This window comes from Pan troglodytes, chromosome 5 (assembly GCF_028858775.2).
Source record: "Pan troglodytes isolate AG18354 chromosome 5, NHGRI_mPanTro3-v2.0_pri, whole genome shotgun sequence".
Taxonomy (NCBI): Eukaryota; Metazoa; Chordata; class Mammalia; order Primates; family Hominidae; genus Pan; species Pan troglodytes.
The window spans coordinates 41,344,790-41,369,879 of record NC_072403.2 but is presented as its reverse complement, the minus strand read 5'-3'; the positions used below and the strand labels follow the sequence as shown (position 1 = coordinate 41,369,879).

Sequence of the window (25,090 nt, the reverse complement as noted above, 5' to 3'; positions counted from 1 at the left end):
CCCCCGCCCCGGCTCCTCAACACAAACTTTCCGTCCCGCTCGCTCCCTCCTCCGCGCTCGGCGCCTCCCGCTCCAGCCCGGCTCATTCCGCACATTCCGGCCAGCCCCCTCCCCACGACCCCCCTTCCCCGGCCCCCCTCGCGGCTCCCTCGGGCCCGGCGGAGCGGCCCGGCCGGAGCGCCCCCGCGAGCTCGGACCAGGTAAGCCGGGCGGACGCCGGGAGGAGGCCCCGCTCGGGAGAGGTGGTTTGGTTGGTCGGCTGGGCTGGCTGGGGGGGCGACACTCGAGGGGGACTGGGTCCCCGAGCTATTGTCCAGCCGGAGCTGGAGCCCCGGATCGGGGTGCCGGGAAGTTTAGAGGGAAGGGGGAAAATCTCTCCGGGAAGCCCCGCCCCCCGCCCTCCCCACCCCCCCGCGACGGGGACGAGTTGGTCCGGGAAGGTGGGGAAGCCGGGGAGACCGTGTCCCCCGTGCCGTCGCTTGTCCCGCCGTCCGTCCTTGGGGGGTCGGGGCGGGGATCCGGGGGCCACACAGTGTGGAGGGCCTGCCTGCCACCCTGGAGCTCATATCCGGGGCGCCCAGTCCCGGGCCCCGCCGCCCTTTGGACTCCCGGCCCGCGCGCTCCCGGAGCCCGCCCGGCCTCAGCTCCACGCAGGCCTCGGGCCCGGCCTCCCAGCGCCCAGGCCGGTTTCTGCGCGCGGTGCCGCGGCTGCGCTGGGTTGTGGAGGGTGTCTGGGACCAAAGCCGCGCGCCCCGGCCGTGTGTCCCCTGAGAGGCAGGGAGGGGCTCACGTTCCCTTCAGTTCTGCCGCCTGCGTCGGGGTGCTGATTCAGAGTTCCAGCCCTGAGCGCTGTGAGCTTGGCTCGGAGGGGTCTGGATTTGGGGCCTTTTCTTCCCCACACTTTCTCAGGGCCCTTGTTTAGACTTGACAAGGTTTGAGGGTGGCTGGTCTCCCGCTTCCTACCCCGGTCCCCACCATTGTCTGTCATGCCCTTTATTCCTGCTAGGGGAGGGAGGGCTGGGGGCGCTGGTCTGGATCTGTTTTCCAGCCCAGCTGGGCCCTGGGGCAGTGTCATTGAGACCCAGCTCTGTCAACTTTCCTGGTGAGGGGCCCTGATCCAGGGCTGAGAGATTCTTTCAGTGCGAGGGGGAAGGAGGCCTTGGGGCGGACTTCTCAGGGGCTGTCTTCTTCTGTGTCTTCCCTCTTTCCAGGTAGGGGCAGAACCAGGTCAGGCCTGGACTTGTTGTCCGGAAGAACAGGGCATAGGGGTAGGGGCTGGACACAGCTCAGAGGGGCTGGTGCCCATAGCGGCTCTGCGTATCTAGTCTCTTGTGGCCTGGTTCTCTGTACACATGTTCCACCCCAGTGCTGGGGCCACCTGGGGCAAGGAGGGGAGGCTTTCCTCAAAAGTTGGAGATTTGGGGGAATTATGTCCTCTCCCTTCTAGACTCCTGTAGCCCCCCTCCCGCCAAGACCCCTCTCGTAGGGGCACTCCCTAAAGGATGTGGTTCTGTGGTCTTCTGGGTCCCTGCTCACCCAGTGGGCAGAGTGCACAGATCTTCCAGGACAAGGCTGTCCAGTAAGGGTAACTTCAGGGGCCCTGGATGCCCCCTCCTCAGGGAGAGGGTAGGAGCCAGTATGAGTCCCAAGCTCTTGGGCCTTCCCCTACCCCCCTAGGGAGGGAACGTCATTAATGCTAATGAGCGCATCTGGGCTGGGGAATGGCTTGTTAGAGTGGTCAGTGGTTGCCAGGACAGAGCAGCGCATTAAGTGTACAGGAGCATCACATGGGTCCCGAGCCCTGCTCCCATCCTCACCCTAAGGTTTGTAGACCCTGGCACTTTCTGCCAACTGAAGGAATGTTAAAACCGGGAGGATTTGATATTCTCAACAATATCAAAGGAGAAGATATCTCAACAGAGGTGGTCAAGAAATAGGGATCTGGTCCCCTCCAGACCTTTAACCAGTTGCGCCATCTTGGCAGGCCCCTTTGGGCCTCAGTTTCCCTGCTTGGAATGAATGACTTCTCAAGTCCCTTTTCTCTGAGCTCCTCCCAGAGTCTGTCTCCCAGTTTGCCTTCCTTCTCCCATGATGGAACCTGAACTTGGTGGGGTCTGGAGAGGCGGGTGGGTGATCCAGTGGCCCAAAGAAGAAGGCAAGGACAAACCAAGGGGTGACTGAGGAGTAGCTCAGCCAGATGAACAGGGCTGAAAAGGTGGCAGGGAGCAGGTGTCAAGGGACGGGGGGCTTGGTGGATTGGGGGATCTTGCCTCTGAAGTGGTCATGGGTTCTGTTAGGGCTGGATGGCACAAAGGGTGCTCAGAGGCCGCTTGGGTGGCTCTACCCTCTGCCCCACTCCCAGACACCTGTGGGGGTCCCAGGGCTCAGTGTGGAAATCGCTGGTCCTGCCCTCCTCCTCCTCCCCGCCCAGGATGGGGAGAGGAGCCCAGGGGTCTAAACGCTGCAGCTTTCTGTGAAGGGGCTAGGAGGTCGCAGCCTCTTCTTCCCACATGGGGGCTGCAGAAGCTGTGGGGTCCCAGGGGTGGCCCTGAGGATCTGCCTCTGGGTAGAGCTGGGGAGGTCAGCAGGTCACACTCGGCACTGTCCCTGGGGCCTTGCCCTGCCTTCCCTCCCCTCCCCTCCTGGTGTTGTGCCAGCCCTGGGCTGTCTGCAGAAGGGGCCACTTCCCTCCAGGGAGAACCCTGCCAGGGAAAGGGCTCTGCCTGTCTTCCCCGACCCACAGGAGGTTGAGGTTAGGGCCAGAGAGGTTCATCCCCCTGCACATCCCTAAAGCCTCAGCCCTTGGGGTTTCCTAGAGTGCCGATTGTTTCCTGTGCTCCCTGCCAGGCCTGAAAGGGCAGGAAGTGTTAGAGGGAAATGAGAATGCAACTGTGTGTGACGCTGGATGTGTGTGAGAGAAGCCATGAGTGGGACATTCTATGTGGGTGAGACTTGTCTTCTGTGGGGCTGGATGTGTGTGGAAGAGAACCTTGGTCAGAGCAACTTGTGCGGGGCTGGGTGTATGCAGGAGAGAAACTGTGGCTTTGTGACATTCGTGTGTGTGACAGATATACACGTCCATAAGAGAAACTGGGTGACTCTTCGTGTGTCCAGGTGTGCCGCCACCTCTGTACCTGAGAACCTGCATGGGGGATGTTCTGTGTGTGCCAGGGCATCACCCAGGATGTGCCGATGAAGGAAGCTGGCTGCCTAACCATCTGTGTGTGCCTGGAGATGACACTGGGTGTGGCTCTGATGCTCAAGTGACCTGCGTGTGAAGGACACCACACTCGCATGATGCTGTGTGTATGTGAGCGCGCGGGCGCGTGTGCGTGAGAAGCCGGATGAGTGGCGATCTGTGTGATGTGTTACGCTGTGGTGTGACCACTTGTGACCTGCATGTTGTGACGCAGCATGTGAGATGGCCTCAGGTTTGTCTGTGTGTGACTTACATGTGACACTACGTGCGAGTAAAACAACATGACCAGCTCTGTGTCAGTATGATGTGTGTACCAGCAAGGTGGGCCCCATCCGACATGTGCCAAGCATGAATATGGTATGCGGTGTGTGGGTGACACTGAGCACCAGAAAGCGACACCGTATGTGAGAGAAACCGTGGGGCGTGACTGATGCTGGCGCTGTGGGTGGGTGGTCACTATCTGAGCGTGTTTGGGACTCTCGGGTAGTGTGGGTGACACCCCCAGGGCTGTGCCAGGCAGGGCGTGTAGGAGGCTCTGTGGGATGCGTTTGGGGGCCTGTGGTCCCTGACATGTGTGGCATCTATGTGGAAGACAATGAGAAAGACACTGATAAAAACAAAGAAGGAATGTAATTAATGCCTCTCAATTGTACACTTAGAAATGGCTAAAATGGTAAACTTGATGTTATGTATATTTTATCACAATAAAGACGTTTTTAAAAACCCCGCAGGAGAGAGATGCGGGTAACAGTGAATGAGCAGGACAGTGGCTGTGACGCAACTGTGTATGCGAGCGAGAGGAAGGGCGCAGAGGAAACCTATTTGCTCTTAGATGACACCGTGACTCTCATGAGGGCACTGACTGAGTGGCTGGTGGGAGCCCAGTGGGCGACCCAGAGTACCAGGAGTCTGGCATGGTAACTGAGAACTGAGAAACCCAGTGACCCCCTATAGCCTGTCTCTCACTGGATACCTGAGATTCCCACCCTGGGACCAGGACAAGATGAGGAGATAAGTCAGTCCCAGGGAGGGGGTGAAGGGAGGTCTGGAAACTGGGCCCTTCTCTCTGCAGGGGACTTGAGGGCTGAGTCTCCACCCTCCTACCCCCTATACTGCTTCAGGGAGCAGGAGCGTGACAACAGATGAGATGAGCTTTGCAGAAGGAGGCCTGGGGGGACTATCCCAACCCCCTCTGCTCCCTGAGAAAGCCCCTTTCCCAAGTAGTGTGGGGAGGAGGGGCAGAGAATCTCCAGTCCCAAATTGGAAGCACATTAATAAGCAGGGCGGGGGGTGGGGAGAGAGTGGAGGGGCCCCCACCTCCCTCCTAGTGGGCTCTGCAAATTGCTTCCTCCTGTAAAAATTGAGACCCTGTTCCAGGAAGGAGGGAAGCCCTCCCCAGCCTGGCAGGGTGTGGCTGCTTGGCAGGGTCCCTCCAGGGTCCTTGGGCTGGAGGTGGGGGAGACAGATACATCCCTACTTGCTCTGCTGCCCCAGAGCATGGCTACTTCTAGGGTGGGAGCTTCTGGCAGCTGGAGAACAGCTGGCCCGCTGTGGGGCGGGTAGGGGAGGAGGGAGGAAAAGGCAGAGGGGGTGGGAGGCTCCCTTAGCCCTCCTCAGCTGCCCTCCCCATCCTCGACCCCCCGGCTGGTCAGCCCAGCTCAGGTTTGAGGGCAGAGATTTGGGAGGAAACTGCTGATTTCACTGATCTTGCCACATTTTGAGTGATGTTCTCACTCCAAGTGAGAATGCTTTGGGGGCTGGGGTCCCTGCAGGGGTGGACTGCTGGCTGCTAGACCCAGGAAGGTCACAGCTCAGCTCTTCCTCCCAGCAGGGCTGGTGCAGGGGAAGGGGTAAGACAGGAGGTGCCCACTCACCCAGACTGGCTTTTTCTCTGCCTCCTACCAAGGCAGTGGCTCTGGGGCCCCTAAAGGGAGCTACAGGGCTGGGTGGTCTGGAGGCTGCAGGGTCTGTGGGGGTGGGGGACCAGGGCCTCTGCAGCGGCCCCAGCTCCAGCCTGATCCCTGGAGCTGTCCAGCCAGTTCTTCCAGCAGGTCTTGCCCCAGGGTGGGGGTGGGCAGCAAGGTGCCCCTTATCTTCCCCAGGGCCCCAAAGCCTGCTCACCCAGCCTCCTAGCCCCCATCCCTGCCTCCACCCAGAGGCCTTCTGAGCCTGAAAGGCTGAGGGCCCTGGGAGAGGGGAAGCGGGTGTGGCTGGTCAGGATGAGGGTGAAGGCAGACTGAGTCCCCTGGGGGTCTGCAGCCTGCTGGCGGGTTTGCAGGACAGGTACAACAGGACTCCTCTGCAGAGGCAGATGGGAGGGGTTCTGAGAGGAGGTGGAGGGTAGGAGCCCCTGAGATGGGAGTGGGGGTGTCCGGGATGGTGGCCAGCCCCAGCCCCTGGCAGTGGCCTCCCTTGTCACTCCCTCCCTCTGTTTTGCCTTGACCTCTGGGTCTCTGTCCTTGTCCCTGTCTTTTTCTTTCTCCCCATCCCGTCCTGGTCTGCCCCTCCCTCGATACCTATCATATCTGAGTTTCTGGTCTACCCCTCTCTGCTGTGTGTCTCTTTCTAGGTCTTTGTTGGTTGCCTTGTCTGTGCCCCTCCCCTGCCCTCCTTCTCCCCTTCTCCCTTCACCCCCCACCGGCTCTGTCTGTCAGTCTGTGGGTCTGAGGGTCCAGCACTCCCCCGCCCTGCCTCCACATCTCTCCTGGGGTCTCTCCCTTCACTCTACGGGGCTCTGGTCTGTCCCCCGCTGGGTTGGGCTTTCTGTCTGTCACTCACTGGGACTCTCCTGTCTCTGGTCTGTTTTCTCTCTGGGTTCACCTCAGCTTCTCTTTGCCCCAGACTCTCCCCCAGCCTGTCTCCCCTGCCCCTCCTGTCTGTCTCAGGCCCCACCCCGGCCTTGGTCTCCCTCCCCTTGACCCTCACTTGGGTCTCCTCTCTCTCCTACCCCTCTTCATGGCACAGCGCAGCGAGGCAGAGTTTCTAGATACCTGGGCATCGTCAGCCAGCAGCCCAGGGCTTGCCCTCTCGCCCGCAGTCAGCTTTCTCTAGATGTCCCACCCCTCCACCAAGCCAGAGTGCCACATTTGCCCCAGCCCAGCCCGCACCTGTCCAGGGAGCCATAGCCTCCTCTCTCAGCCCGGCCTGGGTCCCAGCAGTTAGAGGATCTAGGGAGAAGAAGGCGGGCACATGCTGGTCTCTAGGAGAACAGAGCAGCCAGTGCTCACGCCTCCTGCAGACTCCCTTCCACTGAGACCCCGGTCCAGCCCCCAGACGGGGGCAGCTGCCTGCCCACGACTGCCCATGTGTGTGCCTCAGCTTGGGGGTGCACATTCTCACGTGGTTGTCCTCCCGAGCACTCGCACAGCCCCTCTGCACAGTGTGCTCCTGTGCATGGCTGTGTGTGGGGAGTGCCACTTGCCCCTGTGTTGGTGCTTCTGCCCCTAGGAGCATTCCTAGAAAGTGAGTCTTGCATGCGTCTAGGAGCCAGCCGAAGGGAGGGACGGTGGTCCTATTCTCTCCTTGACACGTCCTTTGGGCCGTCCCCCCTCCCCTCCCCCTCACCAGCTGCCAGCGGTCCCAGCCAGGGGCCGCCTGCCCCGCCCCCCCAGTCTGTCCCAGCTCCCAAGCCTGCTGCTGTGTTCGCCATATTTGGCCACAGTGCTCCCGCGGGGGGCGGGGCGGGGCTGACATCACCCTAAGAAGGGGGGGCCACAGCCTGCTTGAGGGGAGGCGGGCAGGGACTTGGGGGAGGCAGGAAAGTTGCTTTAAAAGTCTGGGGCTGCCTGGGCCGCTGCTGCTCGAGGGAGGCCTCGGGAAAGGGGTTAAGAGGAGTCTTAGCTCATTGTAGCCCCTCTTCTCCCTCCCCTCTAACAGCTCTGTGGCAGTGTCAGACTGATACCTGTGGACAGGCCCTGCATCCCAACTATTTCAACAGGGGAGTCCCTAGGTGCCCCCACCCAGCTAGCACACCCCTGTCCCCTTAATTTTGTTTTTCTTTTTGTTTTTTTAATTTAAATTTAATTTTTAAAAATAGAGACAAGGTTTTCACTATGTTGCCCAGGCTGGTCTTGAACTCCTGGCCTCAAGTGAGCTTCCCAGAGTGCTGGGATTATAGTCGTGAGCCACCCCCCCCCCCACACACATTTCCTTATTTATTTATTTATATTTATTTTGTTTACCCCTCACATTTCTATTCCAAGAATTCCCCTCTGGTTGAGGAGTAGGGCCTGGGGCTCTGGATCCAGTTTCCTGGGGTGAGGGACAGGCTGGGAATGAGGGCATCTGGCCCCTCTGACAGGTCAGGGGCACAGCTCCTTCTGGCCGCCCACTGGCCATGGGAGAGAGAGATTCCTGGTGGCTCTGGAGGCATCACAGAAAGGGCTGTACGGCAGTGCGGGGGTCTTGAAGTTGCTCCAGCTGCTTGGGTTGAGGGGGACCTCCTGGGCAGACTTAGGGCAGTTGCTATGACAGCTGAACCTCCTTTCTCTCTCAGGTGGTGGGGTCTCTCAGCACCCTCCCTGTAACCTTCCTGGTTATAAAACCGAAGCCAGCTTACCTGGGTTCAGAACCCAGCCCTAGTACTTACTTGTTGTGTGCCCTAAGGCAAGTTGCTTAACTTCTCTGTTTCTTGGATTCCTCATCTATAAACTAGGAATAATAATAGTATCTGCCCCATAGGGTTATTGTGAGGATTAAATGAGTCAATGTGTGAAATCCCAGAACAGTGCCTGGCATATGACAGGTACTGTTAGTAGTAGTAATATTAAGTCTAGACTCAGTAGTTTAGAATAATTACAATAACTAGTTGAATAGCTGAATAACTAACTGAATAATAGTTTAGAATAACCAAGGGCCGGGTGCAGTGGCTCACGCCTGTAATCCCAGCACTTTGGGAGGCCGAGGCTGGCGGATCATGAGGTCAGAAGTTTGAGACCAGCCTGGCCAACATGGTGAAACCCCGTCTTTACTAAAAATACAAAAAATTATCTGGGCATGGTGGCATGCGCCTGTAATCCCAGCTACAGGTGCGTGCCACCATGCTGAGGGGGGAGGCTGCATGGGAGTCTGAGGCAGGAGAATCGCTTGAACCCAGGAGGTGGAGGTTGCGGTGAGCAGAGATCGCGCCATTGCACTCCAGCCTGGGCGACAGAGCAAGACTCCGTCTAAAAAATAAAAAACAAATAAAAAATTTAAAAAAGAAAAAAAATAACCGAATAACTGGCTGACATTCAGACCTCCCAGGCCCTCCCCACCTCATTCTACTAGTGATCCCCTCAAGCCTCCCTAAGCAAACAGGTGGCTCTGCAGAGAGAGTCCACCCCGACTCAAGCAGCAGGACCTGGAATTCATCTTCCTCTCCCTGGCTTCTGACGGTGTCCCCTACATCTCCACCCCTCCCCTTTCCCTGCTGCCCAGAGCTAAGTCCCAGGATCCAGCCATCATGGGCTCTTAGGTTTCCAGGACCCTGAATACATTGGACATGTGGGTTCTGGGGCTGAAGGGGATTTGGGGTGAGTCTTGGGGTTGTGAGTGATAGGGGGCCTGGTGGGATGTGGTCCAAATTAATAGCCTGGCAGGTTCAGGGCACTCACAGTTTACAGAGCCCTGGCCCACATGGAGGATGGGCCAGGGCGGGGGCGGGTGTGTGGGTGGTTTACGGGCTGCTGTGGGGCCTGGAGGTGCGGGAACAGGAAGTGGGATAGAGGAGCGGGTGAGGTTGAGCCAGGCTGTTGGCCAAGCACCTTCTCAGCTGCTCCTTCGCCAGTTCCCTTTTTGTAATTCCTGGGGCAGTTCCTGCCCTACATTAGGCCCCTTGGCAGAGTTCTGGTTAGTTATCGATTTGGGGAAGATAAAATGATGCCCTTCTGGGTCAGGGACTCTCCTTGTCCCCTGAGGGGTCCTTAGCAGGGTTGCACTGATGCTGGGGCGAGAGTGAGGGGTGGAGGTCCCTGATTGGGGATCTGGACACTGGGGAGGAGGAGCTGACAGGGAGAGCTGAGGAAACACAGCCCTGCTCCTCTGCTCCTCCTCTCTGTGCTCCTCAGCATGCCTTTGGCAGCTGCGTGACCTTGTGAGCCTCAGTTTTCGTCTCTGGATAATGGGCTTTATTCCCTACCTTCCCTGCTTTAGTGTTTTTTGTTATTGTTGTTTGTTTGTTTGTTTTTGTGTGTTTTGTTTTGTTTTTTTTTTGAGACAAGGTCTGCTCTGTCACCCAGGCTGGAGTGCAGTGGTGCTATCTCCACTCACTGCAACCTCTGCCTCTGGAGTTCAAGTGATCTTCGTGCCTCAGCCTCCTGAGTAGCTAGGATTGCAGGAGTGTGCTGCCATGCCTTGCTATTTTTTTTTTTTTTTTTTTTGAGGAGTCTTGCTCTATTGCCTAGGCTGGAGTGCAGTGACGTGATCTCGGCTCACTACAACCTCTGCCTCCTGGGTTGAAGCGATTCTCCTGCTTCAGCCTCCTGAGTAGCTGGGATTACAAGTGCGTGCCACCATGCCCGGCTAATTTTTGTATTTTTAGTAGAGATGGGGTTTCACCATGTTGGTCAGTCTGGTCTCGAACACCTGACCTCATGATCCAACCACCTCGGCCTCCCAAAGTGATGGGATTATAGGCATGTGCCACTGCGTCCAGACCTGATATATTTTTAGTAGAGATGGGTTTTCACCATCTTGGTCAGGTTGGTCTTGAGCTCCTGACCTTAAATGATCCACCCACCTCGGCCTCCCAAAGTGCTGGGATTACAGGCATGAGCCACCGCGCCGGCCTAGTTTTGTGAGGTTTGAATGAATATGAAAATGCCTTTTCCCTACAAAAGTGCTGTGTTGGTATGAGGCATTGTTGTTACCGATTACCTATTTCTTGAGTATTATGAGCTGGGCATGTGGTTGGTACTTTGTCATGAGCTCATTTACATTTTAACCCTCACAACCTCAAGGAGGTCTCCTCAAGGAGACCCTTTTCTCTTTTTACAGGACTGAGGCCTAGAGAGGTGAAGTAGCGCGTGCATCCCAGGTCACACAGCTCTGAACAAGCTGTGGTTGTTCCTCTGGTTACCTCCGTTCCACCTGGAGCACCTGCTCCTAGGGTGGGCTTGGGGCTGGGGGCGGAGCTCCAGAGCCAGCGGCTGTGGGATAGGAGATTGCTGTGGTCGAGGAGGACCCTGGTCCCAGTTCCTCTCTGTCTGTCCCCCAGGCTCAGCCGCCCAGCGGGCTCAGGCCCAGAGCCCAGAGCAACCAGCACAATAGCGTCCAACAGCTGGAACGCCAGCAGCAGCCCCGGGGAGGCCCGGGAGGATGGGCCCGAGGGCCTGGACAAGGGGCTGGACAACGATGCGGAGGGCGTGTGGAGCCCGGACATCGAGCAGAGCTTCCAGGAGGCCCTGGCCATCTACCCGCCCTGCGGCCGGCGGAAGATCATCCTGTCAGACGAGGGCAAGATGTACGGTGCGTGCGGGGGGGCGCGGGCGGGACTGCGGCCCTTCCCCCTGCTCTCTGCCCTCTCACCCAACCGGTTTGGTGACGTCGGAGGCCGCCAGCCGCTGGCCGGGCGAGTCTGGGCGCGCAAGCCTGTGTGTCTGGATCCTCCTCCGCGCTCCTCCTCATAAACAAGCCGGGCTCGCCCCCTAACCAGGGCGCAGCCCACACCTTGGCACCCCCGCCCGCTCCTCCTCTCCTCCCCGCTACCGGCCTGGAGGTTTCGAGGTGACTCAGTGGGCCCAAGAAAGTGGGTCAGCCCAGTCTGCGCTGGTCGAGGCCCGGAACGGGGTCCCTTCCCGGAGGAGGATGTGGAAAGGAGGCCCGGTGATAGTCGCCCGGTGACTCCCACAGCCCGTACAGTTCTCTCCATTGCGGGCTGTGGGAGGTCGCACGGGGACAAAGGCCTGCGTTGGGGCTGTGGGGACGCGTTCCCTCCTCAGTCCCCTTCCCCACTCCTTGTGTTTGCTGGCCCTCCTCTTTGCCATCTTGCCCATTTCCAGAAGGGAGTGTCCCCTCTTGTCCAGCCCTGAGAGGGCTCTCCGAGAGCTGCATTTTTGGGATAACTCGACCCTTCTGGGCCTGGTTCCTGGCCAGCTCCCCTATTCCTCCCAGCAGCCCGTGGCTGAGCGAGGCAGGCCCAGCCCTTCCCAGGGCGCGCCTGTGGGAAGGGATCAGGTCCGCTCCCTGTCCCTTGGCCACGCCCCCTTGGCCACGCCCACCCAGCCCCAGAGCCCCACCTTGGGGGCAGGCAGATGGTGCAGGGTGCCTTCCACAGGGTGGGTGCTGTCTGCCCCCACTGCTGCCTCCCAGGCTGGGGAGCCCCACAGGGTATTTTTAGACAGGGTGGAGAGAGTGGGGTGGAGAGGGGCTGGCGGGAAGGGAGGAGCAATGGGGCTGGTTCAGTCATCGGAATGGAATTTGGAGAATTTGGCCATTCTGGGGAGGCCTTGGGTTGGAGGGCAGAGAGCCTGGATTTGGGGGTAGAGGTGTCCACCTTGACCATGCTGACTTGGGCTCAGCCGTGTGGCCCAGGCATCCCCCTTTCAGGCCCAAGTCCCTGGACACTGGCAGCTTTTGGGCCCTCAGAGGGTCTGTGGTGCAGAACAGACCCCGCACCCCAAGGCTCACAAGGCTCTCACAGGGTGGAGAGACACTGGGAACTGGTGACATGGGGGTGACAGGCACAAGGACATGGCAACATGCTCAGTGACACATCTTGACACAGGCCGCCAGTGTAGGAGGCACATTGGAGGCGGTCAGTGCTGCCTTCCTGTCCTTCCTGGTCTTTCACCAGAGAAGGGAAGGGACTTGACCAGGGTAAAGACAGAGCAAGGGCAGGACATCCACCTGGGGCAGGCTCATTCACACGCCCCCACAAATCCATGCACTAAGAGTACTGGAGCTGGTGACACAGGCAGGAAGCACTGCTGGGGGCTGGGAGGATGGGCCTGCCTGGCCAGGACAGGCCCTACTCAGCTACTGTCCTGCTGACCTGTACCACAGCCACCCGGTCTGTCTGCAGGGAAGCCTGTCAGGGTGCCTAGTGCTGCTCGGCCCTCCTTCCTCCTACCCTGCAGCCCCTCATGCACCCCTCCCCTGAAGAGCAGCCCCTCTAGGTCCTGGAGGTGGTAGGATGCAGCTGTGACTCCCCAGCCACCTTTGCATGCCCTGCATGTGCAGCTTGGGGTGAAGAGAGTGAGGAACAGAAGAGCAGTGTTTTGGGGAGGGTCCTGGAGTGGCTTCCCGGTGGGGTGGGGGCCTCCAGCCTGTGGCTCCACCCTTTGCCCACTCCTCATTTTCTTTCTCACCCCAATCTAGGCCGAAATGAGTTGATTGCACGCTATATTAAACTGAGGACGGGGAAGACTCGGACGAGAAAACAGGTAGAGAGACGGTTTATGCTGGGCCCGCCACCCACACACTCTGTCTCAGCTGCCCCGGTCAACCCCTTGCCCCTACCCTGCCCACCTCCTCGAGGCTGCCCCTGACCTGGACTGCCACCCTCCTTGCCTCATCACACTCCCCTTACCCCCTCGATTTTACACCCTCCCACCCCCAAGCAGCTCCATTCACCCTTCCCACTTCTCTTGGAGAGATGGCCCCACTGTCCTCTCTGACCACCTACTACCCTGCCCAGGGCCTGTGGTTCAGGGACCACAGATAAGCCCACGGGGCTGCTGTGGCTGCTACATGGTCCCTGCCCTGAGTGGCTCACTCACCAGCCAGGGAGCCAGATGGTCAGATGGATGGGTATAGAGCAAGGTGGCGGGGCTGAGAGAGGGTGGGTGCAGGGCACCCTGGGACAAGCAGCCAACCCAGACAAGGCTAGGGGAGTGGGGAGAGGGAGCTGGGAAGGCTCCCTGGAGGAGGTGACACTCGGGATATATTTTTAAGAAGGAATGGGAGTTCGCCAGGCAGAGAAAAGGGAGAAGACCCTTCCTTCCAGGCTGAGGAAGTTGGATATACAACTAATAATCATGGTAAACCCATACAGAGCTTCCTTTAAGTTAATTTATTTCATCCTCTCAGTAACCTTACTAGATAGGTACAGTAATTGTCTTTTTTACTATGAGGAAACTGATGCATAGGGAAGTTAAGTAACTTCTTCAAGCCCCCCAGGCAGGAAAGAGCTGTGCCTGTGGGCAGCCTGATGTGGTGGAGGGAGGGTGGGGACTGCTGGGGTAGGGGACACTCAGCAGGAGACATGGGGGACAGGTTCCCCAAGGGGCAGCAGTGGGCTACAGGAGGGTATGGAGCAGGGAGTGACAGGTGGCAGCTGTTGAGGAAGGCCCTCAAGCAGCCGGGACAATGGATTAGAGAGGGCTGGCTGGAGACAGGGAGGCTGGCCATTGCGGGCATAAGCAGAGGCCTAGATCAACAGTGCCAGGGCCTGGGATGAGGGTAGTGGTGGTGGGAGTGGAGAAAAATGATGATGTAAGAGACAGTTAGTAGCTTCTGGTCCAGGGAAGGTGGCAGTGTAGTGACAGAAACCTGAAGGGGAGTGGATGGGAGTGATGGCCCCACTGCCTGGGAGAGAGGCCAGGCTGGAGGCGGGACCTGGAGGAATGGAGGCCAGTGCTACCCTCACACTCCCAGCCTCCTGTCCTGGTGGGATTTGGACCCACAGATCCCCATGGTGCATATGTCAAGTCTGGCCTGTTCCACCTCTTTCTCAAAGGAAGGTTCTGAGCCTCCCTACCCAGTGTAGGGGTGGCAACGATCCCTCATTCATTCAAGCATTTATGAACCACCCTCCCTAAGTCTAGCTCATGCAGCACCAAATTTATTCACTTAGCTAATGATTGACCTACTGCTGTGTTCTAGGCACCAGGGATACCACATGGAGGCGTGCGCCAGGGCCCTGTCCCCTGGAGCCCTTGGGTTCAAATACTGGTTCTACCTGGGAGTGGGCAGTAGTTGGCCTCCCAGCCTTGCATCCTCAGCCATTGAATTAGTTAACATGTGAAGACTCTTAGAACAGCGTAAGCGCTGCAGAAGAATTTGCTGCTGCTGTTATTATTATTCCAGACATTATTATAAACAGAAAGCCGTTCTGAGCTCAGAAGCGAACTCTCAGCGGGTCCTTCTCTACCCAGAAGAGGTGTTCATAGGAACCTGTTAGTCAGAGTGGGAACGGGCCAAGGGTCACTAGGTCACTGTTTTTTTGTTGGTTTTTTTTAAGTTTTATAATTAATATAAAAATGGGGTCTCGCGATGTTGGCCATGTTGTTCTTGAACTTTTGGCCTCAAGCAGTCCTCCCGCCTCAGCCTCCCAAAGTACTAGGATTATGGGCACGAGCCACCACATCCAGCCAAGCTGGGTCACTTTGAACTGAGGCCAGGGTGGATTGCAGACGTGGGGCACATCCCAGCCCCTGAATTCAGGGTCCACCATCACACCTGCTCCTGCCTAGCATCCTGAGAGGGCTGCCCAGAAAAGAGCTTTTACAAACCAGCTGTTGACAAGCTCAGAATTTTAGAAACCACTGTCTTCATTATAAGGGCATAAGGTACAAGGATGAAACTCCCCCTGTCTTTACTCTTTCTTAGAACTCTGGGTTTTTACATCCCAGTGAAAGGGGATCTGTCCTCTGGTTGTGAGGACAAGGCATGTCTTTATGTGTTAAAAAGAGTAACCACTGACAAGGTTTTTTTTGATCCTTTTAAAATTTACTTTCGACCTGTAATCCCAGGACTTTGGGAGGCTGAGGCAGGTGGATCACTTGGGTTAGGAGTTTGAGACCAGCCTGGTCAACATGGTGAAACCCCGTCTCTACTAAAAAATACAAAAATTAGCTGGGTGTGGTGGTGTGCACCTGGAATCTCAGCTATTCGGGAGGCTAAGACAGGAGAATCGCTTGAACCCAGGAGGCAGAGGTTGCAGTGAGCCGAGATCACGCCACTGCACTCTAGCCTGGGTGACAGAGCGAGACTCCATCTCAAAAAAAGAAAAAATTACTTTTGGCAAAGAAATGCAGTTTTAGGTTTTTACAGATACATACATGCAGCAATTCGTAGTAAGCACAATGCCTCCATATGGACAAAAGAGCTAAATATTAAGTTAGAATGAAGCTCTGTGTGACTTTCAGCTGTTACAGAGTCAACCATTTGGAGGCAGTCTTCTGAGCTAAGGGTCCAAGTGAGTCCTGGTAACGGAGCTTGGTGGTGAGTGGAGTCAGAGTGGGCTCTGGAGTCAGACCGCCTGGGTTTGAATCCTGGCTGTAGCACTCAGCCGTGTGACAGCTTAACCTTTCCAGGCTTTAGTTTCGTTATCTGTAAGTCAGGGATATTAGTACCTATGTTTTTGTGTTGCTGTAAAGATCAAGGGGTCGGTATGTATAAATGCAGAGGACGATAGTATCTGCGCTCAGTAAACGCCAGTTACTGTCACAGCATGAAGTGGTCAGTAATTTTGCTGGACAGGAGTCTGATTCCTGGGCTCAGTGAGGCAGTGTGAGGAGCACCCACCCAGGTCCTAACCAGGTGGTATCACATACATACTCACTGTCAGGCTGTGATTAAAGAGAAAAACGAGCTTTCTTTGTGGGAGTAAAAACAACTCACAAAGAAAGCCAATTGCCAATGCTGAAAGCGTGAAGCGGCGTCAAGGATCTGTGTGTTTCCTGGGGAAAACAGTGACATTTGGGTTCTCTGTGCCTCTGGGTCAGATCTTTCACAAGGTCAAGGGTCTGTGGTGTCAGCTGGGCACACAGCCCAGGGCACACACATCCAGACAGTGATTAGCTCAAGTTTGCCTGCGGAGGCTGCGAGGAGGAGATGGCTAGAGAAGAATTGCAATTAAGAGCACCCACTGAGTACATATATACACACTAGCATATATTAGCCCAAGCAGAAAGAAGGTATATTGGGGGAAAAAGTTATGGGAGCAAAGCAGGAGGGCCAGGCCTCATTTCATAGGCTGGGGCTGTGGTTGGGGTTGACAGGAGGACTCAGGTGGTGGTACCCGGGAGATCCCTGGTAGAGGATGTGGCCTTGGTGTATAAGCTAGTGGCCAACAGGAGCACCATGGCCGTTGCTAGCACCTGTGGTGCCAATAAGAAAAAGGTTGTCTCCTCTGAGGACACCAGTGAGGAAAAGTCACCCTTTTTGCGGGGAGGACAGGGTTAGGCACAGCCTTGTACAAGGACACATAGCTTGGGCAGCAGAACTTGGGCTGGATTTCAGCCCTCACTGGTGCCCTTTGGGCCAGTGAACAACCTGTGCAGCTGTACATGGTGGCCCTGGAAGCCACTGTGGCTCTTGATCATGATAAGACCAAGAAGAGAACAGAGTTGGCAGTGTCAAGAGGTGTCTGAACCGGGCACAATGGCACATGCCTATAGTCATAGCTACTCGGGAGGCTGTGGTGGGAGGATCGCTTGAGCCCAGGAGTTTGAGATCAGCCCAGGCAACATAAACCCTGTTTCAAAAAGAAAAAAGGTCCCCCCATTTACATGTAGTTCCCTAGAGATGAGAGGTCTGGGATGCTCCTTGCCCGCGGCCACCCCATGGCTGTGCCTCCTCACTGTCTGTGTTTTCCTCTCTGGCGGGGCGCGGGGCGGCCCCTAGGTGTCCAGCCACATACAGGTTCTAGCTCGGAAGAAGGTGCGGGAGTACCAGGTTGGCATCAAGGTATGTTGGGTGCCTGGCGGGGGCCTTCAGCCCTCCTGGGCCCCTCACCCACGGCGCTATCTCTGCATAGCTCAGGCCTTTCCTTGGCCAGCTCTCCAGCCCCACTGTGCCTCTTTTCTGGCTGAAGCTCTGTTTCTGCCTCTCCTTCTGCTCTTTCTGTTCTTTTTCTCTTTCTTTCTCTCTCTACAGGTCTCTAGCCACTTGCAAGTTCTAGCCAGGCGGAAATCTCGGGAGATTCAGTCTAAGCTGAAGGTACGGGGCCCCTGCCACCTGGCCTGGCCTGCCCAGCACCCTCCTGGGTGCAGGCCTGTCGCTGCTCTGTGGCTCCAGCCTGGGACAGGCAAGGGGCTGAGAAGCTGTGAGGGGGTCCAGAAAGAAACACAAGTGGCAGCAGGAAGCCCAAGGGCCCTGTCAGTGAGGGAGAGGGAGACCATCTGGGGGCCACTAAGGCCCACCCCTCCTCTTCTCTGTTTTTCTTTTTCTCCTTCTTCCTGACTGCTGCTTACTAACTGCATGGGGACTTCCGTGGGCAGGGAGGAGGCCCCGGGGCTACTGGCCGGCAGGGCTATTGAGGTGGGCATGGCAGTTCCTTGCAGAGCTGGCTGTCCTGCAGCTGCGGATCTCAGAGTCTGGGGTTCATGACTGAGGCCCTTCTGAGGGCCTCACGCTGGCCGTGTGCTCTTCTCCCTGCCCACAGCGGTGCAGCGGAGGGGGCCTCTTACCCCTAGGCCCCCATGCCCAGAGCCTAGTTCCAGAACATATGGACAGACCCAGAGGGCACCAGCTTGTTTTCCCTCACTCTGCCCTTTCCAGGGCTTGCCCCAGCTGGCAGGCACTCCCTCTGTGGGGACGGGGAGGGTCTGCTGAGCTTCCTTGGGCTCCTCGGAAGCTAAAACCCATGGGCACTGGGTGGAGGTAGGCGCAAAGACGTCCCTCAGCCCACAGCCCTGGTGCTGCACATGTCCTCTAATCCATCTTCCTTCTCTCCCTCACAGGCCATGAACCTGGTAAGTAGCACAGCCCTCCCCAGTGGGAGTGGGGGAAAGGGTCTTAACACCTAATACAGGATTTTCAAATGACAGATTATGAAACCAACTTAATAGGTGTGCAAGCCTCATTTTAAAAAAGCGAAATGGCTGGGCGTGGTGGCTCAGGCCTGTAATCCCAGCACTTTGGGAGGCAGAGGTGGGTGGATCACAAGGTCAGGGGATCGAGACCAGCCTGACCAACATGGTGAAACTCCGTCTCTACTAAAAATACAAAAATTAGCCAGGCATGGTGACGAATGCCTGTAATCCCAGCTACTCCAGAGGCTGAGGCAAGAAAATTGCTTGAACTCAGGAGGCGGAGCTTGCAGTGAGCCGAGATCATGCCGCTGCACTCTAGCCTGGGTGACAGAGCGAGACTCCGTCTCAAAAAAAAAAAAAAAAAGAAAATAGGAGAGTACATGACATACAGTAAGAAGAAATATCTTGACATATATTGGCCTTTGGAATAAAATAATTTCTTACTGTGGTTGTGGTCAGCGGTGATGGGCACTTGGGGGACTGAGACCAGGAAGGTGCAGAGACTCTCCCAAGATCACACAGCAGAGCTGGGGCTGGAATCCAGGCCTGGATCTTCAGGAACACCTGCCATCCTAGTGCTTTGGACTCTGCTGGGGTCATGGGAGGGGTGCTAAAGCAAGCCTGGCCTCATCCAGTGTGGCCCTGGCTTCATGCAGCCTCCTCTCCCCAGGACCAGGTCTCCAAGGACAAAGCCCTTCAGAGCATGGCGTCCATGTCCTCTGCCCAGATCGTCTCTGCCAGTGTCCTGCAGAACAAGTTCAGCCCACCTTCCCCTCTGCCCCAGGCCGTCTTCTCCACTTCCTCGCGGGTACATGGGTCCCAGGAGGTGGGCTGGTGTGGGGGTGTGCTGTAAAGGATGAGCTTTAGTGGGGTTCATGGATGCTGAGGGGCCCCTGGGCCTTGTCTCATCCCTGCAGTTCTGGAGCAGCCCCCCTCTCCTGGGACAGCAGCCTGGACCCTCTCAGGAGTGAGTATTGTGGCTCATCATCCCACGCCCTCTTCCTCCTGGCAGCCGCACAGGGCTTCCCTCCCATTTGGGCTCCAGCAACAGCTGAACAAAGTTTTAATTCAAAAATAGAGGGATGCAGGCTGGGTGGTGGCTCACACCTGTAATCAATCCTAGCACTTTGGGAGGCCGAGGTGGGAGGATTGCTTGAGGCCAGGAGTTCAGAATCAGCCTGGGTAACAGGGCAAGACTTGCTCTCTCAAAAAAAAAAAAAAAAAAAAATTAGCTGGGTGTGGTGGTGCATGCCTGTAGTCCTAGCTACTTGGGAGGCCAAGGCAGGCTAGGATTGCTTGAGCTCAGGAGTTCCAGAGTTCCAGGCTGTAGTGAGACTTGATTGCACCATTGCAACTACAGCCTGAGCGACAGAGGGAGACCCTGTCCCTGAAAAAAGAAAAAAAAAGCTGCAGAGTGGCAACAGGACAGCTGATGCGCTGGCTGTTCACTATGCATTCTCTCATCAGCATGCATCCACTTGTCATCCATCTCTTTGTTTACTTTCCACTCAGTTTCTGAGGCAGTCTCTCAGTTAACAAGTCAGGTGGTCAAGTGTGCTGGTTCTTCAACTCTAAAACAACTTTCATCAAAAGACCCTCAGCTTAAGGAGCAGCTTTTCAGGGTAGGGGGTGGGGAAGGTTGAAATGAAATCCTACACTAAATGGGCAGATCAGCTGGGAGACGCAGCAGGATTTCACAAAAGCTAAAATGTGCAGAAAACAAAAAGCTTGCGAGTTAGCTTTTCAGCATGCGTTTCTGGGCCTCAGCAGAAAGGCTGGGTGGCTTGCTCCTGGGGTCTTGGAAGAGGGGCTGGGCCAGGTGGAAGGTAGGGAAGAGGGAACCCTCTCACCAGGCTGTGCTCCTGTCTGCAGCATCAAGCCCTTTGCACAGCCAGCCTACCCCATCCAGCCGCCCCTGCCGCCGACGCTCAGCAGTAAGTTCCCCACACAAGGTGCTCTCCCTTGGCACCTGCACCTCCACTCAGGAGAGCTGGGGTCCACCTGTGTGTGTTTGCTTTGGGAGGGAGGGGGTTGTGACATCTACAGGAGATTGGGACAGGCCAGGAATAGCCCCTTTACCTTGTACAATGTTGCTTCCAGATCTCTGGCACAAAACCATAGCCAAGCCGGGCGTGGTGGCTCATGCCTGTAATCCCAGCACTTTGGGAGGCTGAGGCAGGTGGATCACCTGAGGTCAGGAGTTCGAGACCAGCCTGAACAACATGGTGAAACCTCGTCTCTACTAAATACAAAAATTAGCTGGGCGTGGTGGCGCATGGCTATAGTCCCAGCTACTTGGGAGGCTGAGGCAGGAGAATCACTTAAACCCAGTGGGTGGAGGTTGCAGTGAGCCAAGATTGTGCCATTGCACTCCAGCCTGGGCAACAAGAGTGAAACTCCATCTCAGAAAAACAAAAAACCATAGCCAATACACAGCTACAAGCACACACCACCAAAACCTACATTTACACACATCTCTATGGGTAGAAAACTCCCCATAAGGAAATGCACTGAAATCTTAACAAGACTTTCTCTTTCTAGATGGTGGGATTCTGGGTAATTGTTCTTTCCCTTTTTTACTTCTCTATGTTTTCTGTTCAAACACACATTAATAGTCACACAAGGAAATGTTTTTGATATATACTACTAGGGCCACCACATATGGTTGTGCAGGTTGTACACTGTACAAGGACACATAGTAGGGGAGTCAAAATCCAACTCATGTTCCTTCCCAAAAGGGGCACCTTTGCAAGCTGGGGGCAGCTTTGTCAGTAAGCACCTGCATGCATCCATGCAGATGAAAATCTGTCTCGCCCTCCCAGGTTATGAGCCCCTGGCCCCGCTCCCCTCAGCTGCTGCCTCTGTGCCTGTGTGGCAGGACCGTACCATTGCCTCCTCCCGGCTGCGGCTCCTGGAGTATTCAGCCTTCATGGAGGTGCAGCGAGACCCTGACACGGTAATGTGTTTGGGGGTGAGGGTGAGGCTTTGCACAATTGTGGAGAGGCCGGCCGGGTGATCCAGGGCTGCAACTAAGGATCTGGGGGTTGGGGGTCTGGCCTGTTCAGGAAGCCCTAGGCAATTCTATACCTGTGCAGTGCTCCCTTCCCCGCCCCCGGGCCTGCAAGCCTGAGTACTCTCCTGACCCTGTCTGGGCCCTCCCCACAGTACAGCAAACACCTGTTTGTGCACATCGGCCAGACGAACCCCGCCTTCTCAGACCCACCCCTGGAGGCAGTAGATGTGCGCCAGATCTATGACAAATTCCCCGAGAAAAAGGGAGGATTGAAGGAGCTCTATGAGAAGGGGCCCCCTAATGCCTTCTTCCTTGTCAAGTTCTGGGTGAGTCCCCCTGGCCTTCTCTGCTCCAAGCCCCCTTCCCCACCCCAGAGGTGCAACATCCAGGCCCACTGCATTGACCTCTGACCCTGCTGCATCCTCATGGCTTGTGGGCAGAGTGCCAGAGATGGATCCTTGGGCAGGACTCTGATGTGGTGTGGCGGGAATACTTCTGGTCTCTGCCAGCACCTAACACCCCCCACCCCCATGCCCAGGCCGACCTCAACAGCACCATCCAGGAGGGCCCGGGAGCCTTCTATGGGGTCAGCTCTCAGTACAGCTCTGCTGATAGCATGACCATCAGCGTCTCCACCAAGGTGTGCTCCTTTGGCAAACAGGTGGTAGAGAAGGTGGAGGTGAGTGGGGGCTCTGGGTGGCTTGGTGGGGCTGGGAGCAGGCAGGCCGAGTGACGGCTTCTCCATATTCTCTGCAGACTGAGTATGCCAGGCTGGAGAACGGGCGCTTTGTGTACCGTATCCACCGCTCGCCCATGTGCGAGTACATGATCAACTTCATCCACAAGCTGAAGCACCTGCCCGAGAAGTACATGATGAACAGCGTGCTGGAGAACTTCACCATCCTGCAGGTATGGGGGCAGCAGGGGTCGTGGGGAGTCCCACAGGCCAGGGCCTCCAAGTTGGGTAGCCAGACACATCGCTTGGATGAGAGGCACAGATCCGGAAAGGAGAATGGTCTGTTCAGCCCCCTGCCCCGTGGCCCTTTTCTCCCTGACCTCCTGAATCTCTTACCTGCTCACCCCCCAGGTGGTCACGAGCCGGGACTCCCAGGAGACCCTGCTTGTCATTGCTTTTGTCTTCGAAGTCTCCACCAGTGAGCACGGGGCCCAGCACCATGTCTACAAGCTCGTCAAAGACTAGGGTGCCCTCTGCGCCTCCTTAAGGATGCAGGGTGAGCATCTCCTCTCCACACCTGCCTGGCACCCCTGGGGGGGTCCAGGATTGAGGATTCATCTACCTGCCAGGCCTCAGCAGGCCCAGGACCCAGGAGGCCTCCCCACCTACCCCAGCACACACACTCCCTGCCACTGTTCTGCGCTTTAATTGTGGGAGAAGAGAGGAGAGGAGGGCTCAGCGGTGGGGCAGCCTGTCCGGGGCGCTGACCCACCATCACCCTGCTCTGCCCAGCCTCACGTGACCTCAGAGAGGTGGGGATAGGGGACACCTTCAGCCTCCAGCATGTGTGGCCACTGTCCCCCCACCCACCCTTGGGGAAGCATGATGGGCAGGTGAGGGCAGGATGGAGACCAAGGGAGTCAGTGAGCAGAGGCCCTGGGAGTGTCCAGTCGGGGTTGGACTGAGGACAGAGGGGCCCACACTTCCTTGCCCCTTTGTGTCCCAGGCCTGGTGCCCAGACTCCTTGCATGGCTTGTGTGGTCCTCAGACTCTGCACAGCGAGCACAGGTCTCTGGGTTTCAGATGAAGTGCCCAGGCTCCAGGAAGTTGAGGGACCCACAGGAGAGGTGGGCAGAGCTGGAGTTCTCATCCAGGGCTGCTTGTCCCCAGAGCCCAGGTTTATACTACCTCCCTGGGGCAGGGGCTGGCCGCAGGGTAGGGGAGAGGCTCTGCAGTGTGGAGTGGAGCCTCATCGAGGGGCGCTGGGTTAGGGGAGCACCTGTTTCAGACTGGGCATGAAGAAGGGAGCATAGCAGCTACTAGACCCCATTAGCACCTCATTAGCCCACAAGCCAGCCAGGGGCCCCAGGAAGATGGGGCACCCCCCAGCACCCTCCAGATTGAGAGCAAGGTAGAGGAAGGAGTCCCAGCCTCTGGGCAGACCAGAGGCCCAGAGGGAGAGAGTAGCAGAAGGCTTTTGATTTTTCTCTTGCCTGAGGCTTGAATCTGACAAACCCTTGGTGGGCACTGCTCCCTTAGGTTCTTCCCCACCTCAATCTACCTGCCTAGAGTAGCAGCTCCCAGACCCAGTTCTGGGACTGAAGGTTAACCCTTCACCTGCTGTCCCTTCTTAACACCCAGGCCCCCAGAGCCAGCTGGGCCTGTCCAGCAGCCACCTGTGGGTATTTATGAGTTTCATATGAAGTACTGTGCCCCTTCCCTTCCTCATCCCGACCCTGCCCGAGCTTCCTGAAGGTCCTCACTGTTTGCATATCGCTCAGGCCACCTCCAAACCCCACCTAGGTTTTATAATGTATATTATATATTTTTTTGTGTATTTTTAAAATCCAGCTGTGATGGGTTATATCATAAATGCAGCTTGGGGTTGGAGCAGGGGCCCTCAAGGCCCAGCTCCTGCTCAAAAAAAAAAAAAAAAAAAAAAATTAAAGTTATTTGTTTGTGGGTCAGTCATGTAACCACTTGTGTGCCAGACCTTTGGATTGGAACAGCTTCAGGTGAGGGCTCCTCCTAGGTCCTGGTGTGTCATCACCTCTAACCCCTGCAATGCCATCATCTCTGGGGGGCCCCAAGGCCTACCCACACTCAACATTTCCCTCCTGCTTCCAGCTGAGCACTTGTGTGTGCTGGCCTGAGGTCACCTAAGGGAAGTGATTTGCTCAAGGTCGCACATTGACTGAGATGGAAGCTCCAGGGCCCCCTGATAAGCCAGCACAACACAGACCAAAGCCTAGGGGTTAGCAACTGACCCTAAGTGACTCACTCAAGGAGGGTAAGCGCTCTCCCCAGGTGACAACTGCTGACCTACCCATGTCTGCCTGGAAAGCCCTGCTGTCCTGAGCCACCTGTCCACAGTAGGGACAGACCACAGTCCTTAGGGGGCTGGGGCAGAGATAGTTCAAGACTTTCAGCGGCCGGGCACAGTGGCTCACACCTGTAATCCCAGCACTTTGAGAGGCTGAGGCGGGTGGATCACGAGGTCAGATCAAGACCATCCTGGCTAACATGGTGAAACCCCGTCTCTACTAAAAAAAAAAAAAAATGCAAAAAATTAGGCAGGTGTGGTGGCACACGCCTGTAGTCCCAAATACTCAGGAGGCTAAGGCAGGAGAATAGCTTGAACCCGGGAGGTGGAGGTTGCAGTGAGCCGAGATTGCACCACTGCACTCCAGCCTGGGTGACAGAGCTAAACTCCGTCTCAAAAAAAAAAAAAAAAGCTTTAAGCAAACATTTTCCCAAAGAGGCTGTTCTAGCTTTTTCTCCTGCAGTTAAATATGGGTGAACTGATTGGACTCACTTGTCACAGGATGAAACTGTATTTGCTATTTGCTCTAAGGGTGGCAGGCTAGAGATGAGACTCTAGAATAAAGGGTTAAACAGAATGGGGATGACCCAGTTAAATTTTAATTTCAGATAAACAGATGATTTAAGTATGTTCCATGCAATACTAAGGACATCCTGCATTTTTATTTGCTAAATCTGGCAACCCTCTAGAATCTAGTCTTCTAGGTCATTCTAGTCCAACCTTCAAGTTAACAGATCGGGAGAACTTGAGACGTTAAAGGTACTTCTCACAGCCAGTCACTGCCAACATCAGGATTCCAACCTGGTCTGCCTGACTCCACGTTGTGTGCCTGGTATCCCACTAGGAGCCCCAAACTGTCACCTGCTGGATGGGTGGGAGGGTACCGAGCCCCAGTAGGTAGGAGGGGTCCAGGAGGCAGAAATTCCTGGAGGCTGCACTGGACACCGATTACATCTGTGGGCGATTAGCACACGAGCCTTCAGATAATTACTTTCGCTTTAAGCTGAAGTTTCCCTTTTCCTTCTGATTGCAAAGATCACAGGAGGTTTAGAAAATATAGAAAAGCCCAAAGAAAAGAAAAATAACCGCAACAAGTAGCCGGCTGGACCTGTCTTGAGAACCAAAATTCACTGCTCATCCTCATTAGGTTTTATACCTTTCTTAGCAAGAAAGTGCTGTTAACTTAAAAGCTAAAAAAGCA

The 25,090-nt window shown here is 56.2% G+C and overlaps 1 protein-coding gene across 3 annotated transcripts; it reads left to right on the top strand.

Annotated features, from left to right (window-relative positions):
* Positions 1 to 7: 7 nt before the first annotated feature.
* On the top strand, positions 8 to 23,514 carry TEAD3 (TEA domain transcription factor 3). Of its 3 annotated transcripts, XM_016955331.4 has the most exons (14): positions 8 to 200; positions 10,395 to 10,645; positions 12,497 to 12,561; positions 16,748 to 16,810; positions 17,000 to 17,062; positions 17,806 to 17,817; positions 18,548 to 18,685; positions 18,795 to 18,844; positions 19,750 to 19,811; positions 20,700 to 20,833; positions 21,043 to 21,216; positions 21,429 to 21,569; positions 21,647 to 21,799; positions 21,978 to 23,514. In XM_016955331.4, the coding sequence occupies exons 2-14, from the start codon at positions 10,639 to 10,641 to the stop codon at positions 22,089 to 22,091; spliced, it is 1,176 nt and encodes a 391-aa protein (XP_016810820.1). In that variant the 5' UTR covers positions 8 to 200; positions 10,395 to 10,638; the 3' UTR covers positions 22,092 to 23,514. The 3 variants fall into 3 exon arrangements, with proteins under 3 accessions (XP_016810820.1, XP_063669004.1, XP_063669003.1); XM_063812934.1 differs by lacking the exon at positions 16,748 to 16,810 and having other exon boundaries at positions 19 to 200; XM_063812933.1 differs by lacking the exon at positions 17,000 to 17,062 and having other exon boundaries at positions 19 to 200.
* Positions 23,515 to 25,090: the final 1,576 nt, after the last annotated feature.

What these genes read in the sequence shown, in the direction of transcription:
- TEAD3 (XM_016955331.4), top strand. An exon ending in AGACTCGGACGAGAAAACAG is followed by an intron (nt 12,562 to 16,747) that starts GTAGAGAGACGG and finishes GGCGGCCCCTAG; the next exon opens with GTGTCCAGCCACATACAGGT. An exon ending in TGCAGCGAGACCCTGACACG is followed by an intron (nt 20,834 to 21,042) that starts GTAATGTGTTTG and finishes CCCTCCCCACAG; the next exon opens with TACAGCAAACACCTGTTTGT.